This window comes from Eriocheir sinensis, chromosome 1 (assembly GCF_024679095.1).
Source record: "Eriocheir sinensis breed Jianghai 21 chromosome 1, ASM2467909v1, whole genome shotgun sequence".
NCBI lineage: Eukaryota > Metazoa > Arthropoda > Malacostraca > Decapoda > Varunidae > Eriocheir > Eriocheir sinensis.
Genome location: NC_066509.1, coordinates 14,621,489 through 14,643,327, shown reverse-complemented (window position 1 = coordinate 14,643,327; position 21,839 = coordinate 14,621,489). Strand labels below are relative to the sequence as shown.

The window sequence follows — 21,839 nt, the reverse complement described above, 5'->3', positions numbered from 1 at the left end:
CAGAAAACACAGAGTAGTTACACAGGTTTTTGGATGTTGTTCAGAGAAGACAGGCAAAGGAAATGCTTCATCATTCTCAAACATTTAATATCCTGTACTTATATAAAATTATATATATGTATTTGGTAAAACCTATGTACATCCTATTGTCACATTTAGTAGTTTATCAGATCCTAAGAATTTCTCTTACTAATTATATGGAAGCAAGTGGACATAGCACTTCAAAGGTCACTCATCTATTATCATTAAAGGTGTCATAGAGTATCTCATACATTAGTTACAAAATTTCAAATGCAAATATGTCATACAATGGGTGGTCGTAATCAAAAGAAAGTGCAGACATTTTGGAAATAACTGTCATTATGCATTCTTGGTTCATGACGGAACTTATCTTTAACAACAAATACATATTACATATTCAGAAAGCAGAGACAACCAACTTACTGGCTCAATGCTTCCAGTGGTCCAGTTTACAAATATTTCTAAAAGCAATAACTTCCGTTTATTAAGTCAATGTTACACTTGCTGGTAGGGTAAAAGTAGGTATTATTACAATGGTATTCAATCAACAGAAGCATATGTCATGAGGGGGGGGGTGTTACCTCACCAACCCTACAATGCTATTCCCAGTGGTTCTCCTAAGCAAGTCTCCATGCAGGACCCTTCCAGTTCCAAATAATCTTCTGGCAAGATCCATTAACTTGCTCAAGCTACAAGATTTGCTGGCACTTCCTTGACCTCCTCTACACTAGATTGTCTCTTACAGACACAACCTGTTGACCAGGGTGTCGACTTCTGGGTAGCATATGTCATGACCATATAATAGCCAGAGTTGGCATTCATGGACTTTGCAGGTAATGAGTCTCTATCGAGTCTCATAAGTTTTTGCTGTTTTGACACACTATCAAAGTGTTCATGTCTTACAGCCATAAAGTAAGACAAGGAGCACAAGTAACTTGAAGATCTACATCTTTGTCCTGCACAGGTATCAACAATGCCACATACTCATATTGAGTGAGTCAGTAACACCATGTGCTCAGCCAATCCACTGTAAGACTTCATCCACGATCCATCATTGTTCTACACTACACTACCAAGGTATGTGAAATTTTCCAAGATCTTCATGTCTTCACTGCATCCATGAACAGATTGTATTTTTTGTCCAGTAAGTCTTCAAACACCTGTGATTTAGTGTTGATCTGGGAGACCTTAAGTTCTAACGGCTTCGTCTCATGCAGTGCCTTGGAAGCCATCACGGATACCTTCAGTGACTTGGCGAGAATTACTGAATTGATAGCAAAAACAAAGTTGTTGACCCTGGTATTAACAACAGATGGTCTACAATGACTTTGGTCAACAACTCTGCCTATTAACCAGTCCATGCAAGTGCTGTAAAGTGATGGGGAAAGGAAGCAGCTCTGCCCCACTCCGATATTCACAGAAAAGAAACTATGTATGCCCTTCCACACTTCACAGCATTATCAGACCCAAATTACAGGCCAGTCAATAAATCAACAGTCCATGCAAGAAGCCTACAAAGGTGTACAAAATACCTGAGCTTCATGATGCACTGAATCAAATGCCTTCTTGAGAGTGACATAAGCTGCAAGCATCCCTTGTCGAAACTCTTGTTGGCACTCCACCAGTAAGCAAAGCAGTATGATACAGACAGTTGTCAATTTACCAGGCATGAGCCCTGACTGTTTAGGACTCTGCAACTTTTGCAGTTGGCTCTGAATTCTTTATGAACAACAGATGGGAAGGCAGCTTTCCTGGCACAATGAACAGTGTATTAGTATCCTGATAGTTGTTGCAGTCCTGACAGTCACCTTCCTTTTTCAGATGGGGATGACCAGCTTCTTTTACCAGTAAGGAGGTATAGTTCCAGACTGTCATGCAGCAGTCAAGGCTGCATTCAACCCATGAACCATGACTGGACCTCAAGTTTTGAGAAGCTCTGCACTAGTGTTATAAACACCAGCTACCTTTCTAATCTTTGACTTTGCCACAGGCTCTTATCTTTTTAAGAGTGAGTGGGGTTTTGTCAATAGGTGGCTCATTCATGTCTGACATGAGGCAATCATCTGTTGTTTGTACATCACTCACACGAGAGGAAGGCTTGGACCTGGGTTTCAGGACTTTTAAAGCAGATTGGAGGTTATTAACATTGAAATGACCCTCAACATTTCTCCACGAGAATCCTGACAATTCTCTTTGGAAATATCTCAGGAGAGCTCTAGTCCTACATCCTCCCAGCAAACCTGGGAGTGACTCCATGATATTCTCCAACATTTCCTCTGAGGCAAAACCACTCCTTTCCCTCAGCAACTCTTCAAAGCAGATTGATGAGTTTCACATTTGAAGGTATCCACAATTTTACTGGGTCCTCAAGGTTGCAGGGCACACTGAACTGACGTGAGACGGTCACTGCATACTGATAATATTATCATATGCCAAGTCCTTCAGTTTCTCAAAACAATTTGGTAACTTCGAGTGCAGCAACAAGTTTATGCTCAGCTGCAAGGAAATAAACATTCCAAAAATCATGCAGTTCTGGAGGATCCTCCAATGAGTACTTACAAGGATGTGCTCAATCTCTTCAGTGATCCCTTCAGCAATGATATACCACATCAAGTGGTGTGCACCTCTGGTCTCTGACATCAAGAGCTTTCAATTTTCAATCTTCTGGATTATTCAAAAGTCAGGAAGAGAGAAATGTTGGTGTTCCTGGTACCATGATCATATGGACCAACGACCCATAACCAACTCCCTCATTGCCACTTTCAGCATTAGTCATCCAATCAATGAGTGTGTCACAGAGGGGCAATAGTCTATTAATGAGTTTAATTTGGTGTTTTCTCCCAGAACAGGGAGAGATGGAGAAACTTCAGCGATGGCCACCCCCTGGAGGGAAGTTCCCCAGGGCCTCAGAGATATAGACAGATAAACATCTCCTTTTCAGTTTTACTCATCTCATTGGAGCATACACTGCAATAAGATATATGAAGCCCAAGATATGCTTCAGCTTCCCTCAAATATGATATCAACCATAGTAACCACAAAAACAAATGGGTGCAGTTTGCTGAAGATGCCCCAGACGGATACCATTGCTTATGCTGGATCAGTATCATTTGTACCCCCCTCCTTTTGATTGTGTCACTGCCAGGTCTCCTCATTTTAGAGAGTCCCACTATAATTATTCACCTTTAGTCTTCTGAGCTCTTTCAATAAGTGAGGCAGCTGGTGATCATCTGAGAGGCTCAAGATAATAGTTTTGCCAATAGTAAATGACTTCCTTTACTGATGTGGCTCAGTATCAAAAGCCACTACATGATGGTATATAACGTATCCTTTGCTCTAAGGAATCTAAAATCAATGTACATTAAATAATGCAATTACATAGCATCATATTTAAATATTCTTGTTGAATAATGTACCATCCAACTCTTATTAAGTATAACAGTTTATAATGCTGAACCTGTTGCACTAGTCATAAGCCTTTCCTGCTTACACACACACACACACACACACACATGTATGCATGTACACAGAGGGAGTTGTATGCACTTTTCTAGTAGACAACTATGAGCTGGAGTTTACACTCAGAGAGCCTTTGTAACTTGCACATTGGTAGGCTTTCACCATGATGTGTTTCATGATAGGTCAAATAACAGAATATAGAAAACAAGCAATAGTACGTATAGCATCTATATGGGAAAACATAAACATTATTCAGCCATTACCTTTGCAGCCTACCTGTCCCCTTGGGCTAAGCAAGCTAATCACCCTGAAGAGCTTGTGACACATGATGCCTCAACAGAGTCCTTACCATTGATACAAATGTCCTGCAAGGGCTCTTGTGGTCATCACTGACCATTTAAATCAAGCTTAAAACTAAGTATCACATGGTTTCCCTTAGGAAATCTGTAAAAAAAAACAAGATCTAAAAATAATGAGAATAATGGAAATCTTGAAATACAATACACATACAATGAAGTGGATCAGACTTACACTGAAAGCTCATATCATGTAACCATTTTCATGCATTTACCAAAAAAATATATATAAATTTAAAAGGAAATAATCTCATACTATGTACACCAGTCAAAAACAGACTGCAGTGCCAATGGGTGCAATTTTTTTTTTGTATGAAGTGACCTATAATTTGGCAAGATAGATACAGATGCAGAAACAGGAGTGGTAATTTAAATATTGCATCTTGCTCCTAAAAAAAAAAAAAAAAAAAAAAAAAAAAAAAGTCTGCCTATCAACAGGTATCTACATTTATAACTACTAGCATTCACCTCTCATCATAATTCATATATAACTGCAAGTTTTCTTTTATTCTGAAATTATGTACATATGTGTAACTAGTATTTCGGTTACTCAGACTTCCAGACCAAAGAAGTTGTTGAATGCTAGTTGATGGTGCTCTATAGTAACTTCTTAGTGCACATATATATGCTTTACATGGAAGGAAATTTCTTTTTTTGCAAATACACAAATACACTCAGAATCCCACAAAAGTCACAAACTCCTTGGGTAAGCATCAACCAGTAGCTACTTTCCTTGGACGAAGGCTATTACATATTACATTATGACTTGGGTGCCGAAATAACCTTGGTCCTTGTAATCTATTTTCCAAATTCTCTGACTCCTTAAGCATGACACTAACCACTCAGGTCTGGCACATGCTCAGAGAAAATCATTAGGCATGCTTGAATATATCAGAATACTTTGTTTATATGTCACAAACATGTTTGAAAAAGATGAAACATTAATTTGCATATTTTACAGAGAAGAGCAGCAAACACCCCAGTAACATAAGCCATTGGTAAGCCTGTTTCTAAGACAGAACAGAAGAGGAATATATTACAGTAGATCAGCTCTAGAAAAACATATCCAGTATAGAGAGATCAGGATAATTCTGATATTACTGTAGGTAGCAGCTAAGTGGTTAGCATATGGATATTAGACTGCCACATTGTCCATACAACTTTGAGTGGTCCAACACCTGGCTTAACCTTCAAATGTTTCATTCAATCAACAGTAACCGTTGAAAAAGCCCCCAAAGAAATCTGCTGCTTACAAATGGCTTTGAGTCCTTGACTGCAGTATGGGAATGAAACCAAAGAAGGTGAAAATTTGAAGGCCTTATATTACTATGGGAATGGGGCAATAAAAGGCTTGAATGGCTATGGAAACTTACTCATGCCTACACCCACTCTCATAAAATAGATGTGTTATGGGAAAACAGAAGACATCCACTCACTCTAGTAAAAGTTCACAATTAATGAACTCCAAATTTTTACAAGAAATTCTATTTTATGGATCAAATCATTCAAAACACACACCAGTTTTAATTCTACATCGCTGTATGAAATTCTGTTAATTACCATAAAACATTGACAGGACTATTTAAGTGTATGAAACTTTTCATTATGACCAATAAGCTCTGGAATCCCTGTCAGATACTTCCACTGGTATCAACAATGTTAGTGCTTTGAAACCTGTTAACTGTAATCTTGAACTCTAACTATTTACTCATATTTTCCATACACCTTTTCATGCCTTGATCACCTATGTCTGGTCATCATGTCAAAATGACATTACAGAACAACCAGTTACATAGAATTGAAAAGAAGCATGATCTCTTTGTATTCATGATAACATTATGTAACAAATAAAGGTAAAGTTGGGGGCATTCACTATTGCTATGAGTGGCCTTAGTGCTCACTTCTTCATTGCCCCTACAGCCTGTGTTGGGTAAGAACCCAGTACCCCATGCCACAGGGCAAGTATGATATCCAGGTTAAAACAGATTACCTTCCCTAGGTACCCATTCTGAAAGGGAGAATGAGCAGATGGGTAGGCAAAGCGCCAGTCGTCCAGGTCAGGATTCAAACACAAGCCAGTAGATTTGTAGTCGACCATTACGACCTAGTGGTCAGAATGGTCGACTACATGGAGGGGCAATACGAACCAAGAATTGAATCTCTTTGTATTTATGAGAAAATGGAGTTCCTAGCATGCTGAGACTGACATGCAGAACACTGAATGGGATTTTATATTAGCTGTAAACATCATTCAGAATTTTCACCTCCTGTATTTCTGTATACCCTTAGGAATGACTTCAAAATTTTGAAAATGAACATCACCTTAAAACTGACATATATAGCACTAAATATACTAAACTTCCATGACTGTACAACAAAACTCCACTTAGCAGTGTTCTGAGCAGTGCAAAAATTGGATGGATAGATGAGCTCACTCTATTTGATTTGGCCACAATATTTGGTCACCATTCATGTAACTTGTTTTCATCAATGTTCATTTTGGTGAGCAGCTTTCATGATCTCAGACCTGCTTGCCAGACTTGATAATGTGTGATTTACTATGTTGCATCTCACATTACTCACAAATCACCTATTTGATCTCCTGGGATTTTGAACCCCAATGCACTTTTTTTGTAAATGAGATCATAAATTGATGGAAAATGGATATTAAACAACCAAGTTTTTTCATGTACCTGTAAAATATCCTATTTGATTTTAATCCAATTAATGCAATTAATGAGGCTCTACTTTTGTGGGTGACTGTGGGGCCATTTCCCACATGTTCAGCGTGTTATTCACTGCAGAATTATTTTTTTTTTGTACTTATCACATGGATGACATCTCATCTGTCAGTCTTATATGAGCCTTCCTTCTGCTATGGCCCCTTGACTTTGAAAGGGTTTTAAGCCAGCTATGATCTTGGACCTCCCTCATTCTGCAGTAATTATTTGTCAATGAAATGTACAGAATTTACACTGTTATTATTTTCATTCCATGTGTAATTCCATCATTAAGTTTAAAAGAGCTAATTCAACAACTGAACAGAGCTGCACCCCAGCAATGACAAGGGGCATCACAGGTAAATTTATAGTGTTGCCGCCCTGGGGAGCACAAACATAAAGACAAGATGTTTCTGATAAATAACTTTAGCTTTACCTTTAAATGGACTATTTTGAAAAATCCCATGCATGTCAGGGGATAAAAACATGAGGTATTCGGATTATAGCCTTGTGGGTGATTCAGCCATTCTTTTTAGTTCAGAAGGAATCATCATCCTGTGCCTAGTACCAAACATTTTACATACCAGAGCAACTTATGAGATTATATGCATTTTTTTTCTTTAATCAGCATACTTAGTTTATTGGTTATGGTATTCTAGAGGTGTTCATCATGTTTCCCAATACAGCATATAGATACTAGCATACTTTAATAACAGTGTTCTTTATATCTCAAGTGGAACAAGTGAATGCAAAACATGATAAATGGTGTGTAATTTAGGCTATCCTCAAAATGTTATGACACAAGTGTACCACAGTATAAGCTACATCTCAGAGGTATGAATGACAATACAGAAGAGTTTAATTTGACCACATTGACACTCTTTATGAACGAAATATGGAAATATCAGACACAGAGATGTGCAAAGTGGTGAGAAATTAAAACAGCAGGTACCATTAGGAAAGTGAGAAGTGTGAGTGTTGATAGTAAAAGAATAATGGATGGTGAAAAGATTAAGTTAGGGTAAAGAAAAAGTATCTCAGTGCAATACAGAAATGTCATTGCAAACTGATTATGAAGGCACAATGGCCAAAGAACCAACATCATAATACCTATTCTTCACATATCAGTGAAAACTACTAAAGAAAAAAAAAAAAAAAAAAACTATTTTTTGGGGAATCATACTAACTTCAATAGCAACCTGAGTTTTGAAGAATATGTACTAGGTTAGCCTTGAGAAGTTACATACTGTTGTCAGCTTATCATTTCTCCATGCCAACTGTTAGTTACTGCACCCTCAGTGTCAATAAAATACTACAGCCTAGTTACCTCTGCCAACAGCAAGGAGCTTGTGTTTTCAGTGCTTTTTATTTGTCTGTCTGTAAGTAGGTTTACACAAAAGTTTTTCAAACTATGAAACTTGGTGCAAAGGTGCAAAATCTGTCAAGAAAGAAGAATTTTGGAAACATCTGATCAAAAGTGATTGATGATGGCAAATAAATGATAACTCTGAATCAATCAATGACTTAGGGCAATCAAATGGAAAAATCCACCTGTTTTTGAGAGCAAAGCATAAAAAATCTGAGGCAAGTCAAAACTTTCTTGGTGAAGTACATATTCCATCTCTTACAAAATTATTTCTGTGGTAATACATGATTGAAAGACTAATACAGTGAAATAGGTTTTGTAAACACTTTCTCTAAAGCATAACCTATAAAAAAAAACTACCTGTTTAACTGTAAAGTTTGAGGAATACAATGGAATTCATTTCTAGAAAAAAAAAAAAAATAATAAAATAAAATAAAAAAAAATTAATCCCTCTACAATCCAACAATATATTTATATCATATCAAAGAAACTTGTGTGACTATACATGGTACACAAGAGAAAAAACATTCAGCTTCCCTGTCTTTTCCAAAGTAAATCAACGCTAAAACTAACAAAATAAATAAATTATTGAAAACAATTAAAACATAAATCTTTTAATAATCTGATGGTGTAGACTAAACATAAATCTACTGGTTTATGATATAAATGCAATAAAAAAGATCCTAAAGCAGCACAAATGCATTGTTAAGATAACCAAACTCAGGCAATAGATACAAATAGCTGTCCAAAAATGGGGTCATAAGGCATGACCAGGAACAGAGGAACAAGTGCCATTGTTAAATGAGAAAAATAAATGTTTATATATATATATATATATATATATATATATATATATATATATATATATATATATATATATATATATATATATATATATATGAGACAGTAGGCAAACAAATGACACAAGCATCAAGATAACATTTCTGGCAAAATGCTCACAAATTTTGCATTTTCATTCACCTGTACTCAGGAAACAACCACATGATTTCCTTCATTTAGATGTCAAAAGATGGAGATATCTATATATTTTCAGAAAATTAACGTCTTAAATGCATACATATTACACAACTGCAATCAGTTTCTATATCATTTTTGGATGTGATTTTCCTAACAAATGAATGCCATATTAGCCACAATGCCAGTCTTTTAGAGCAGAGAATGGAAATGCCATGACACAAAAAACAGAAAATCATGAAATTGGTAGAAATGATGTTCCTTTGCCCACTGCCTCAGATATCCAAGCTCTTAAACAAAGTTGAAAAAAAAATTTCTTCCCTAAATTAGAGCTCTATAAATTGACTAGATAATATATGCAGGAAGCCAGGACTAGATGTACGTCCCCCATGACTGACTAGTTTTTAATATACACCAGGTATTCGTTATATGCGAGGGTTATGTTCTACAAAAAGCTCGCATAATATGAATTCGCATATATCGAACCAATTATCCCATTAGTTATAGGGTGTTATGTTCCACAACCCGTTTTTGAACCCTCTAACTATTTATTCCGGCACCTTTTCACAATAATAAAGCACTAATGCAACAGTTAAAATGTGCATGCTTTTTTCTACTATATCACGTACTGTATATTCATATGTATTTTGAATCTTACTGAAGGGAAATCAGGACATGGATATTATACTTGAAGTTATATGTACCCCATTCAGGGTAGAGCTTCTCTGAGTCTGACAGCCCAGAGCTGCTGATTGCTTCCGGGGAGACACACCCAATATCTACAATTTAAGCTGATAATTAGTTGCCTGAGGATTAACTTTAGAATCAGAGGGAGGAAAAGTTTAATCATAGGCGTGGAAATTGTGGGAAAACATTTGCACCCTCTGCCCTCTAGTGCGAGTTGCCACCATAACTCACCAACCAGTCGCACCAGCGCCGCTATTCGCATAATAGGGAATTTTTCTCGCATAAAACAAATACTTGGCACATTTAGGTTAGTCGCATATGAGCGAATTTGCATATTTTGAACTCGCATATATCGAATACCCGGTGTAGTTAGAATTCTGATATTACTCATCCTCGACGAATTGTTAGATTTTAGCTAATCCTCACCAACAGGGATACTCAGACAATACATAATTCAGCCATAATGCTGAATTCTTGTCAGAAGTAATTCTCTCAATAAACTTTCACCATTTTCTTTTACATTTTCCATTGTATGTGACTTCTAGAAACATTAATTAGCTCTAATCGCTATGGTCAAGAGTACAAAGGGCCCAATAGGTCTAAACCCACATATGAGGGTACCATTATGGTTATTCCGAATTTATGGGGCTGCATTGGTATACGCAATACTCATATCCAATATATCATCATCATTGTCATTTAACATCCATATTTTCCCATTTAATTAAGATGGGGTAGGACAGGCGATGACTGTTCTCCACATCTGATCTTGTGCCATATCTTCCTCTATCCCCAATATATTCATATCCTCCATCACACACCCACTCCACGTTTTTTCTAAGCCTTCCTACTGGCCGCCATCCCCTAACTCTCACCTCCTCCACCTCCTTCAGCACCCCCTCCCCTGCTCTTTTTACATGTCCAAACCATCTTAGTCTTCTCTTCCTCAACTCAACAAAAAGGTCCTCAACCCCACACATCTCAGCTACTTCATTGCTAGACTTCCCGTCCTGCCACCTCACTCCTGCCACGTATCTCAGCATCCTGCGATCACACCTGCATAAGACGTCCATCAGTCTGCTTGTCAGTGCTCATGTTTCTGCTCCGTACAAAAGAGCAGATCTCACACAGGCTTTGTATACACTTCCTCTGCTCCTCAATATTATGCTGTGGTTCACTAATAGACTGGCCATTTCTTGCCACCTTCTCCATGCAACTGCCACTCTTGCTCTCACTGCTCTCTCTACTCCTGCTTCACAGTCCAACACATCTCCCAAATAGCAGAATTGTTGTACTTCCTCCAACACACCTCCATCCACCACCAACCTGTCATTTTCACCATTACCACCCTCATCTTCCCCCACACACCTCGGACACACAAAGTCCCGCACCCTTCGGAAAGAAATTTTCGCCAATATATCAACATCATCACACAAATTTTGAAGAAGAAAACAAAACAAGGATGTTACAAAAGACAAACTGAAATTTGACATAAATCTACAAGGAGAGTCAAGTTTCAGCAAATCTAGATAGGAGACCCCTGCTGAAGAATTTCACAGATCATTCAATCTTAAGCAAGCTGACTTTGTAGTTAAAATTGTACTTACCTTCACTTCAGTGTAAAGCAAAAGTAAATTTTAATTCAGTCTTTTCACATCATTAACATGATAATAAAATGATGAAAACTTGGATTGTCAGTGTGAATGAGGATTTACTTGAATTCCATATAACTAACATATTTCAACAGAGAGCGAGTCACTAAGCATTTAGTGCAATGCTGCAGCTTTCCCAACGTTCAGTAATTCATGAACCCTCTGATAACATGCCTAACTAGTACCAAAACTTTGCTTCATTAAAGAAAACTACAAAGTCTTATTATCAGTTATGACTTCCCGGTTACTGCACAAGCAGGAAAGAAGACAAGCCTCAAGAAGCAAGCAAAACATGCATGGTCATACAAAATCATCAAGTTAAATTAGTTGCATTAAGTACTCCCATGCCCTGTTGCTCAGACCTGACTATGTCTACAATCAGATCTTCATTGGCTAAGAAAGATGTTTCACAAACCAGCAACATTCAAAGGAAGCAGTGGCTTTCATATTAACCCTTTCATTGCTAAACGCTCGCAGCGTGCAGTAGCGCATTTGCTGGTGGTGCTAAACATTCGCTGGGAGCTCCAGCCACACTCAAATCTCTCACGTATGAGAGTGTTCCAACACTATATTTCACAACACAGTATTGCCAATTGAGTGGGTTTTCCACTAAATTTGGTGGAAAATCACATCAGCCTAGTACGGGAAATTTACGGACGAGTAACTGGTGGATGTTCTTGTTCAATATAGTGGCCTTTTTGCATAGTTTCACCTATCACCTGACTGATTCTTTGACAAAATAGTTGTAAATTTTGCAGTTGGCAATACTACCTTGCCAGCACCTCGTGGAGAGATGTCCGCAGTTGCCTCAATATGGCTGACCGTCGCGGACGCACTGATGTAAGTGTTCACAGGCAACACCCCCCGAACGTGCGTGTACATTCCCAGGAGAGGCATACATAACCAAATCCTATAGATCTTGGCCTCCTCTTTTCAATGGTGTTTTTGTTTTTTAGCTGTGATGAATAGTTTTTGAGATACAGAGTTTAAAAGAGACTCCCCGTTGGGCTGCCAGAGTGCGCCTTGGGGGATATTCGCTTCCTCGCCATGTGCACCAAAAGGGTTAAAGGAATGTAACCCAGACCCACTTATATGAACCTAAAACATTCATATAAGACTGTTGGTTGTCAGCACATTCGCACTCTATTCTATTCCATGTATAATTATCCTATCTTTCAGTTAAAACTGTTGATCTAGCTTCTTTCACCAATATTTATCTTCCTCATTCCCTCAGCATACTGTAATTATCAACACTTTCTTTAATTTGTCTATCACATAATTTTTATAATCCATAGTATTCTTCACTGTCTCAAATCCAACACATTCTCTCCTTGAAGCTCTTAAGATGTTTCTCAGCACTTCTACTTTACTCTTTTCATCAGTATTATATGAAGCAGTAGTTACTTAATAATTAATCTCAAAACCATCTTCTGCAACTCATTATATCTTTCTCCTCTAGAAAATCATTCTATACTGGATATAATGGACACAACTAGCAGGAAATCAGGAAATAGAATAAAAAAGTCATTATGGTTAATTGTAAGACATTTTCATGTTCACTCAAGTATTGTAAGAAGGGTGGACGGCTGAGTGCCCAATGAAGGCATGCTATATATGAAAATTTGTCAGTGTCAAAACAAAGTGGAAGTTAAATGTGTCCATTGATAAATGTATTCATTCAGACTACATTTCAAGCAACAACAAATACCCAGAAAGCTGAAAAGTGTCAGACAAGAGACTGAGATGACAGCTTGTGGAATGCAACCAAGAGAACAGCTTTAATTAACTCTGTGACATGCTGACACTTCACCGCCTTCATTGAGAATATATTTCACAGCACTGAATAGAAAAAAAAAATTCAACAGAGAAAGCACTGTAATATTGGTAACAAACTTTTGAAGCAGGTTTTGCAATCAGCCCTACATGTGCTCTCCCTGTTCGAGTCAGCTGTTAGTGCTGTCACTGCCAGCTCGAACGCTGAACCATGCCTCATCTAACCCCTTATCCATATGACACACATCAAAGCACACTTGAACAGCTACTTTGCATTTAAATGACAAAGAACATAATTCAATGTAAAAATGAATCTGTAATAAGAGAATCCCAAAACAGGGAGACCCAAACAATGATTAGCAATTATCTATGCCCAACAATACATTCCTGAATTTTCTCACCCTGCTGTTTTTATTCCTGGCCTTCATTAGGTGGGGGACACTGGCAAGACCCCTAACACTCTCCAGCTGCTTGCAGCACCTGGGTCTGCCATGGTTCCTCACCTTCCTCTGGGGATCAATTCAGCATACTCGACACTTCCCATATCTTCATGATTCGGTCTTGACCTGTGCAACAGTAACAAGGTATTAAGTGTGATCTACTTTTATGGGAAAAATTCAGCTTATGCTTGTTTTCATTTCTTCAATCTTGAAAGTACAGTAAAATTCTATGTCAGTTCTGTCTACTCCAATCACTACTTTGAATTATGTTCCCTTTCTTCTCTCTTCCAAGGATTGTGGCCCAAATTTTTCCACTTTATCTTTGTACAGTAAATGTCAGACTGGGAACCAACTACCTATCTTGGTTGCTGCTCTTTGTTTCAAGTTTGTCTCTCTCTTTCTCTTTATGTGGGGACTACACTACTTCTGTGCATGCAATTTCAATTTCAAACCCCAGGAATACCAATAATAAATAATATTGATAATAATAATAATAATAATAATAATAATAATAATAATAATAATAATAATACCTAATAATAATAATAATAATAATAATAATAATAGTAATAATAATAATAATAGGGGTGGACTAATGAATTATGTCATATGCCTAATGTACACACACTCAAAAAACTATCGTTACACATTCAGCACAATACAAACTGACACCAAGGACGAAGCCATTGAGAACAGGCTACTCATGTTGGTATCACTGCGTGTGTTGGGTGTGGTTCACTTGCCTGAACCAAGTGAGCGGGACTCGTAAAATTTAATGAAGCAGTAGAATTTGAGCTGGCACAGTAACGCTTCATGAAACACACAGGTGGAGTCTTTGTCGAAGTTAATTGATCTGTGTTCTATGTAGTTATAATACTGTAGTGTTTGGGGTGATGAAATTATGCTTTAACACCTCACACACAAGTGAAGTTAAAATTTCGTCCATTTAGGAGACAATATGATAAACACCTTGCGGTGATGAGTCACTCAGGATTCGGATATCAGAGTGAATCCTACTGACTGATTGCCACATACGGCTCCACTGAGCCTAGGAGGTTACGTAAAACTTAGCTAACCCTCATGATAGATTTATAGTGGATTATAAACTTGACTTATCACCCAATTGGTAAGATAACGTTGGCATTGGTTTCACTAGTATAGCATGCACTACTCGAGTCACGGTATTCGCTAGTCTCGAAACAATCATGGAATGCACCCAATACGATTAATTCTCTAATAATTATCGGCGAGTCATTATACCAACATGTTAGACAAATTAACTCCTGCATATAAGCTATTTAATAAATAACTCTTCTTCAGAGACGTCTAATTTCGGCAATTCAAAACGCCCGCGCCAAATTCCTTATTCGTCAACTTAAAAAGCGCGCAAAGTTCCTACTTTTTATTAGGCAATGAGGCAGCACAGGAGAGAAGGGTAGCCCAGGGGTAGATTGAAACAACCTGTAGAAGTCCATGGAACTCTATTTAAACTTTATCTTCCTTACCAGCAGTGCTTTTAGCTTTGCAATTTGAAGTTTTTTTTTTTTTTTTTTCATATGCCCACAACTTGTTCATGAAAGAAAAGACACGTTCAGTGTAAGCATTAATTCCAGGATGGCGCATTATGAACTGAACTATATCTGACATGAGTTGATGGTTGTTTTTGTCTTTGGCATGGGAGAATACTTCTACCCACCGCTGTTATGTATATCATATGAGCATTATTGTTTAATAATTTGTGAATATAAAGCTTAAACAAGTGGCACTCAAATTACTCCGTTAATATTATGGTGATATCTGGTATCTCAGTGTCTCCCTTCCTCTCTATCCCTCCCTTACGGGGGTCCTGTCCTGCTCCCCCAAGCAGAGCTGAGATGGTGGGGGTGATCGCACTCTTACCAACCCTTTTATTTTTATTTTTTTTATTTAAACAAATTTTTACAAAAAAAGGAGGCTCAAAATTACACTTTTTAGGTATAGTTATTCTAAGAGCCTGTGTATGGGACAAATTGAGAGATTACCGGGTTGCTCAATGTGAAATTCGTCGGACCCCACTGTAACGATAGTTTTTTGAGTGTGTGTACACACACACACACACAAAAAAAAAAAAAAAAAATAAATAAAATAAATAAATAAATAAATAAATAAACTGAAGAAGGCATTGCACTAACATAAGAATCACACACACACACACACACACACACACAAACATAAATGAGTTTAAAGCGAGGTTTGACCAATTGAGACTCAGAGACGGGACCACACAAGTGTAGCTCACTTCCTGTATATTACAACTAGGTAAATACAACTAGGCAACTAGGTAAACACACACACACACACACACACACACATTGCTGTGGAGACTATAACATAGAGGAGGATTAGGAAGAAAAATGACAGAATGGATGAAAAATTACCTGACAAACAGAAATGAGAACCATATTAAAAGATAAAAAATTGGATTGGAAAAAGGTTACAAGTGGAGTGCCACAGGGATCAGTGTTAGCTCCAACAATGTTTTTAACGTACATAAATAATATACCGGAAAAAGTAAAGAGTTATGTGAGTATGCTTACAGACGCCGCCAAACTGCTTAGAAAAATAAGAGATGATGATGACTGTAATAAGCTACAGGAAAATTCAAATGAGATACCTGAATGGAGTAAGAAATGGGAAATGGAGTTTAACAAAAAGAAATGTCACACAATGAAAATGGGAAAAAGTAAAAATAGACTGTGGAGTGTATAGGATGGGAGGACTTTTGAGGTGGATGAAAGATTTTTGAGAACAAGGAAATGAGGATAGTGATTAGTGATGTGAGGTTCTCAGGGAGGAAAGTAATCAGTGGAGTTCCACAAGGGTCGGTGCTGGCTCTAGTCATGTTTGCAATCTACAGTGTACGCGGAAAGGATTGCGCGCTACTGCCGGAAATCTCCGAATTATGGTAAGTTGGCTATCGTACAGTGGAGCCAATTCGCGCCATTTTTGTACATCTTGTATTGCTGCCTTGAGCGCGGGAAATGTGAGGGTATGTCTCTGGGCTGACGGTTCTCGCCTCAGTGCTCAGTGAGCTGCCGTGGAGAGAGAGTGTACGACATTTTTTCCATTCCATAATGCCCTATACATCTCTTTTTCCTCCCAGCCTTCCTGTTTTTATGCTACGGTATCTGCATGGCTCCAGCCAACCTCAGCAATGAAGAAAAGACCAGAATTTTGGCATGGAAGACTGAAAATGTGCCAACAAAAGAAATTTCCAGACGTACACAGCAACACGAAAGCACCATTCGCCGCCTGATTGCAGCCGCTCGTACCCTCCCTCCAGACACCATACCCTTAAGAAAACCAGCGTCTGGGAGGCCAAGAAAGACATCCAAGGTGACTGATACCTTCATGAAGCGTGAGGTTATGAAGGATCCGTGGATTACAGCTTGTTAACTGAAGAAGCTGCACCCAGATCTGTTAGATGTCTCAGAGCGAACCATCCAGGAACGGCTACAAAAGGAACTTGACTTACCAACATTCAGGCCGGCCGACAAACCCCTTCTTACAAAGCTGATGAGACAGAAGAGACTTGCATTTGCACGCAAATACAAGGAGTGGACTCCAGAGCAATGGAGGAACGTGCTTTTTAGTGATGAAAGCAGCTTCAGATGCATCAGAACACGGCAAGGGAAAGTGAGGCATCCCAAGAACTCCAACCGCTACTTGCCTCAGTACACAAGTAAAACCGTGAAACACCCTCCTAGTGTAATGGTGTGGGCAGCATTTATAGTCCGGCAAATCTTAAGTGGCGGCTCTGACGTAGACAGCCCGCTAGACCCTGTTGCCAATTCTCCAACTGACCTCGCAAACCGTGCCTCTCACACCCTTCTCTCTCTCTCTCTCTCTCTCTCTTTCTGGGTGTGTGTGTGTGTGTGTGAAAAGTGGGGGTGTATGTACTCTCATTCGGGAGTATGGTGCACGACAATGCATAATAATAATAATAATAATAATAATGATGATAATAATAATAATAATAATAATAATAATAATAATAATAATAATAATAATAATAATAATAATAAACCTCTTTAAAAAAAATGCACCAAGAAATGTTCGTAGCGACCACTCCTTCCCTACTCCCTGGCCATCCCCAACGGAACCTCACCATTCACCTGCATGACTCACATCAGAATTTGCTTGACGGTCCTGGCATTCCATATATAGGTACAGTCTCCATATTTTATCATAATTATGCCATATGGCTGATATTGTATGGCAGATGGCAGACACACACCAAAAAATGGCAAAAATGCCATAATTAAAGCAGGCAGACCAACTGGCAACTGCGGTGTGTTGGGTTGACTTGAGCTGACAACGCCGTGGTGGCAACGCTGCCAAGTGTTGTACACATTTCTTTGTATTCACTCACAGATAGAGAATCAATCATAAAAAAACATATTTGTTTTTATACAAGAGTGAGAAAGAGAGAGACACGGGGAGAAAGAGAGAGAGAAGGGTGTGAGAGGCACGGTACACGAGGTCGGTTGGAGACATAACACCAGTGTCTAGCGGGCTGTCTATGTCAGAGCCGCCACTTAAGATTTGCCGGACTATAGTGGTGATGGGGGGCATGGAGGGCTGTATTTCCTTCCTAAGAATGAAATGATGACAAGTGAACACTACATGCAAGTGCGGGGCGCACGCAATACATTCTGCGAACACTGTATAGTAACGACATAACAGAGGGAGAGTAAACAGTCATATGAATTTGTTTGTTGGTGATGCTGTTTCTTAAGGGGAAAGTACGCCGTGGATTAAAATTGCATCTTTGGTCATCAATAATTTATATGTTGTATATATTAGTACCTTTGTTATCATATGAAAATTTCAAGCTGATCAGATGAAATGAAAAATAAAGAAAATTATTTATTGTTGTTTTTATGAAAATTTGGAATTGATTTTTCTCAGCCATTTTTTTACTGACTTTCCTGTGACACACACATCTGATAGTTCATTGTAATTCTAACAATTTGTCAAGATGTTTTTTTGAAAACTATTTTTGTTAATCTGTATTTTTTTTTAAATTTTTGAAATTTATTTTAGAAAAATTTTCCATATATCGAAAAAAATGCCGTTTTTCAAAAAAAACATCTTGTAAAATTTAGTACAAAACACGATCTTGTATGTCCTAAAGTTTCATGAAAATCATAAAATATAAGCAAAAAATAAGTTTATGTTCATGTTGTACTAGTTTTGAGAAAAACGTGATTGAAGTTTTGCTAAAGTTCTTCGGCTCGGTGAAGGTACTATATTGTCAATGCCACTTTCATATGAATTTTATGGGATCCGTAATCACATATCAATGAGTGCATAAAAGGATCAGGCACCTTGTCCCGCCTTATATAGGTATTAATCACTCAAAGGCGGGGGTGTCAGGGCACGCCACGCCCCTAATTGTTGCAAGGTTCAATCAGTACTCTCTAAGTGCACAGCTATCGGATGGAGTTCCTTTGTCTGTCTTCGTCTTCTTCTTTATTGTCTTCTTTGGTGCAATTCTTCTCTTTTCTCTCATTTCTAATCCTTTTTCTATATATTCATTTGTTCCAAACATTTTTGGGAGCAGGCTGCACTTTTCATATCCATAATTGTGTTGGATCCAAAACTGTTACATGGGTTATAAACTTCACCCTGAATATTGCTGCATGTTTGGTTATCCAACATTCATTCCATACTTTGGCATGCCAGCTAATGTGCCGCAGTCAACGTGCCACGCCCACGCAGTAGCCATTTAAATCCCCTCGCTATTGGCATTTAAATTTATGTCTGACTGAAAAAAATTCTACCATTCGAAAGCCAAAGGATAGGGTGTTGCCATAGACCATAAAACTCAATTTCGTATTTTTTAAAAAATTGTTTTCATATTTTCATGGCGGACTCTCCCCTTAAGAAGGTTGTAAGTGAGGAAGACTGTCAAGCACTGCAACAGGACTTTGACAGGATATGAGAGTAGAGTCACAGATGGGAAATGGAATTAAGCACCAGAAAGTGCAGCGATGTAACTTGGAAAGCGTAAAATGAGAACTTCATGTAACTATACAATAGGAAATGAAAGCATTAAGAAAACATCAGTGGAAAAGGGTCAAGGAGTAACTGTATCAGATAATTTGTTACCAGAAAAACACATAAACAGAATTATAGGTGAGACATACAAGCTCAAGAAACTGATTGTGACAGTGATATGTGATAAGGTTGGAATATGCAGCAACAGTGTGGTCACTGAGTACAAAGTGGAATATAAGGAAATTAGAGAGGATTCAGAGGGCAGCAACAAAATTGGTTCCAGGAGTAAGAGGCTTAACATATGAAGAGATTGAAGTGATTGAATTTACCTATTTTGGAACAGAGGAGGGAAAGAGAAGATCTGACTGTAGTGTGCTGAATGGGATGGAAAAAGTGGACAACGAAGATTTAATAGCATGGGATACAAGAGATTCAAGAGGCCATGGAAGGAAGATGAAAAAGGATCATGTGGAAGAGATATTAAGAAGAACAGCTTTTCACACAGAATAGTGGAGGCCTGGAATGGCCTATAAAAATTCATGAATTCAAGGCCAGGTTAGATAGTAGTAGATACAGAGACGGGACAGTACGAGAATATCTCCTTTCCTGTATGTCACAACTAGGTAAATACACCCACCCACAACCACACCCAGTCTTACATACCAACAGTGAGCAGGATTCCATTTTCTTCGTCCAGGTCCATGTTCACTATGCTATGTTTCACCTCGTGGAACTTGGCCAAGGATTGGCGGCTGCAAAAAGAGAGGTTGAAGTGCTACAATGTTTTAGGCTGGATTATTAACTATAATGATTACAAAATCAAATATGAAGTTATAGCAATTAGAACATATGTTAAATTTTGCTTACTTTTCTCCATTCAGTCTATGCAGTTCATGGAAAAAATGAAATATAAAATAGTACAAGTGTAGATAACCAATTAATGTGTATTCACAAAATTTAAGTATGAACACATATATATCTGATGCCCACATATGCCAGATACAGAGAAAATATACTTTGCTGACTTATATAGAGTACTCACTCTTGATCTGAGATAGTTGAATGACATTTGTCACACACTCTTACATCAAATTCAAAACCCATCACAGGGATGCAGGATCTCTTGCTGCTGCAGTTGTCACAAACAGCCTTACCACATTTTCTGAAATTTTATCGTTTAAGAAAATATTATCATTATTTTGAGAGAAATCTACACTTCAGCTGTCAATAGCCTTAGGAAACTATGACCAACAAGAAAATCCAATACTATACTCTGTTCACATAAGCTGGATACCCTCCTAGCCGAGTAAGTAAGGACGCTGCTGACTGGCTGTTGGGAGGTAGGGCGTCTGGCATCTCCACACTCAACATGCCAGTCCAGCTTTAGAAAATATTCACATTTCTTTACTTAGCTCATCTGTTACACATGATATGCAAATTTTGTTGGCACCAATGGATTAAGCAGTAAACAGCAAATCTACAACTACAACACTATTTAAAAAATTCAATGGGTAAAGAAATAAAGTAATAATGGGGAGTAGCTCAGAGAATAACAGTAAATGTTTATGCATCTTTTTACATAGATATTTGCAGTCGTTATGAAAACAATTCTGGAAAAAATTAAATATTGTGCATAAAATTCTTCTGTATTTCATAGTACTTTAAGATTTTAAATAGAGTGCAATACAAGAGGAGACAAGGAGGGATTTGCAAAAAGCTGTCTGAACATTAAATGTTATCTGATTTCTACTCACTATAATTACTTTTATCAGTTTACCCTACTGGGTTCTGAAAACCACGTAAGAGCTGAACAATCAATGAAATTTGCTTATTTTGAGTAACAGATGAGCTAAGTAAAGAAATGTGAATATTTTCGGAAACTACTTGATTGTGCTGGGCGACAGAGATGTCAAATTGCTACCCTGTCCACCAACAGCCAAACAGCAGTGCCTTGAAATATTCGCAAGGGATCCAGGCACTACTGGGAGGGATCCAGCTTAAGTATGGACTATAATTAGTTGGTGCTGATGGCCAACTCAGTAATATTCATTTGCTTGCTAATCAACCTTTACATAAGCTCCTTTTATTACCTAGTCTTGCTACTGTTATGGCTATTGGCCTTTTAACACTTCTTAAGAGTGGCTAATAGGTAGAGGTTGTCTTTTCTTTTGTCTTTATTCATCATGAGATTCCAAATGATAACCATGATAAATGGGGTTTCTACTTTATCAATCTATTGGATGCCCTTTTCATGACCAGAATTCCACAAGAGGATGATCCTTGCAGAAAAATTGTACTAATTTTAGATTACTAACCGACAATGATGCTGCCGCAGACCAATCTGCTTC

The 21,839-nt window shown here is 38.0% G+C and overlaps 1 protein-coding gene across 6 annotated transcripts in view; it reads right to left on the bottom strand.

Annotated features, from left to right (window-relative positions):
- Positions 1-70: 70 nt before the first annotated feature.
- The window catches only part of LOC126995355 (WD repeat and FYVE domain-containing protein 2-like), a 53,228-nt gene continuing 31,459 nt past the window's right edge, over positions 71-21,839 (bottom strand). For 2 of the 6 annotated variants that reach the window (XM_050854844.1, XM_050854836.1), the window contains exons 7-10: positions 20,534-20,653; positions 20,359-20,373; positions 20,155-20,243; positions 71-13,575 (exon numbers count right to left, since the gene is read on the bottom strand). In XM_050854844.1, the coding sequence (XP_050710801.1) occupies positions 13,526-13,575; positions 20,155-20,243; positions 20,359-20,373; positions 20,534-20,653 (274 nt within the window). In that variant the 3' untranslated portion in view covers positions 71-13,525. The remainder of the gene's footprint in view (positions 13,576-20,154; positions 20,244-20,358; positions 20,374-20,533; positions 20,654-21,839) is intronic. The other 4 variants (XM_050854880.1, XM_050854868.1, XR_007750218.1 and 1 more) reach the window with 4 other exon arrangements.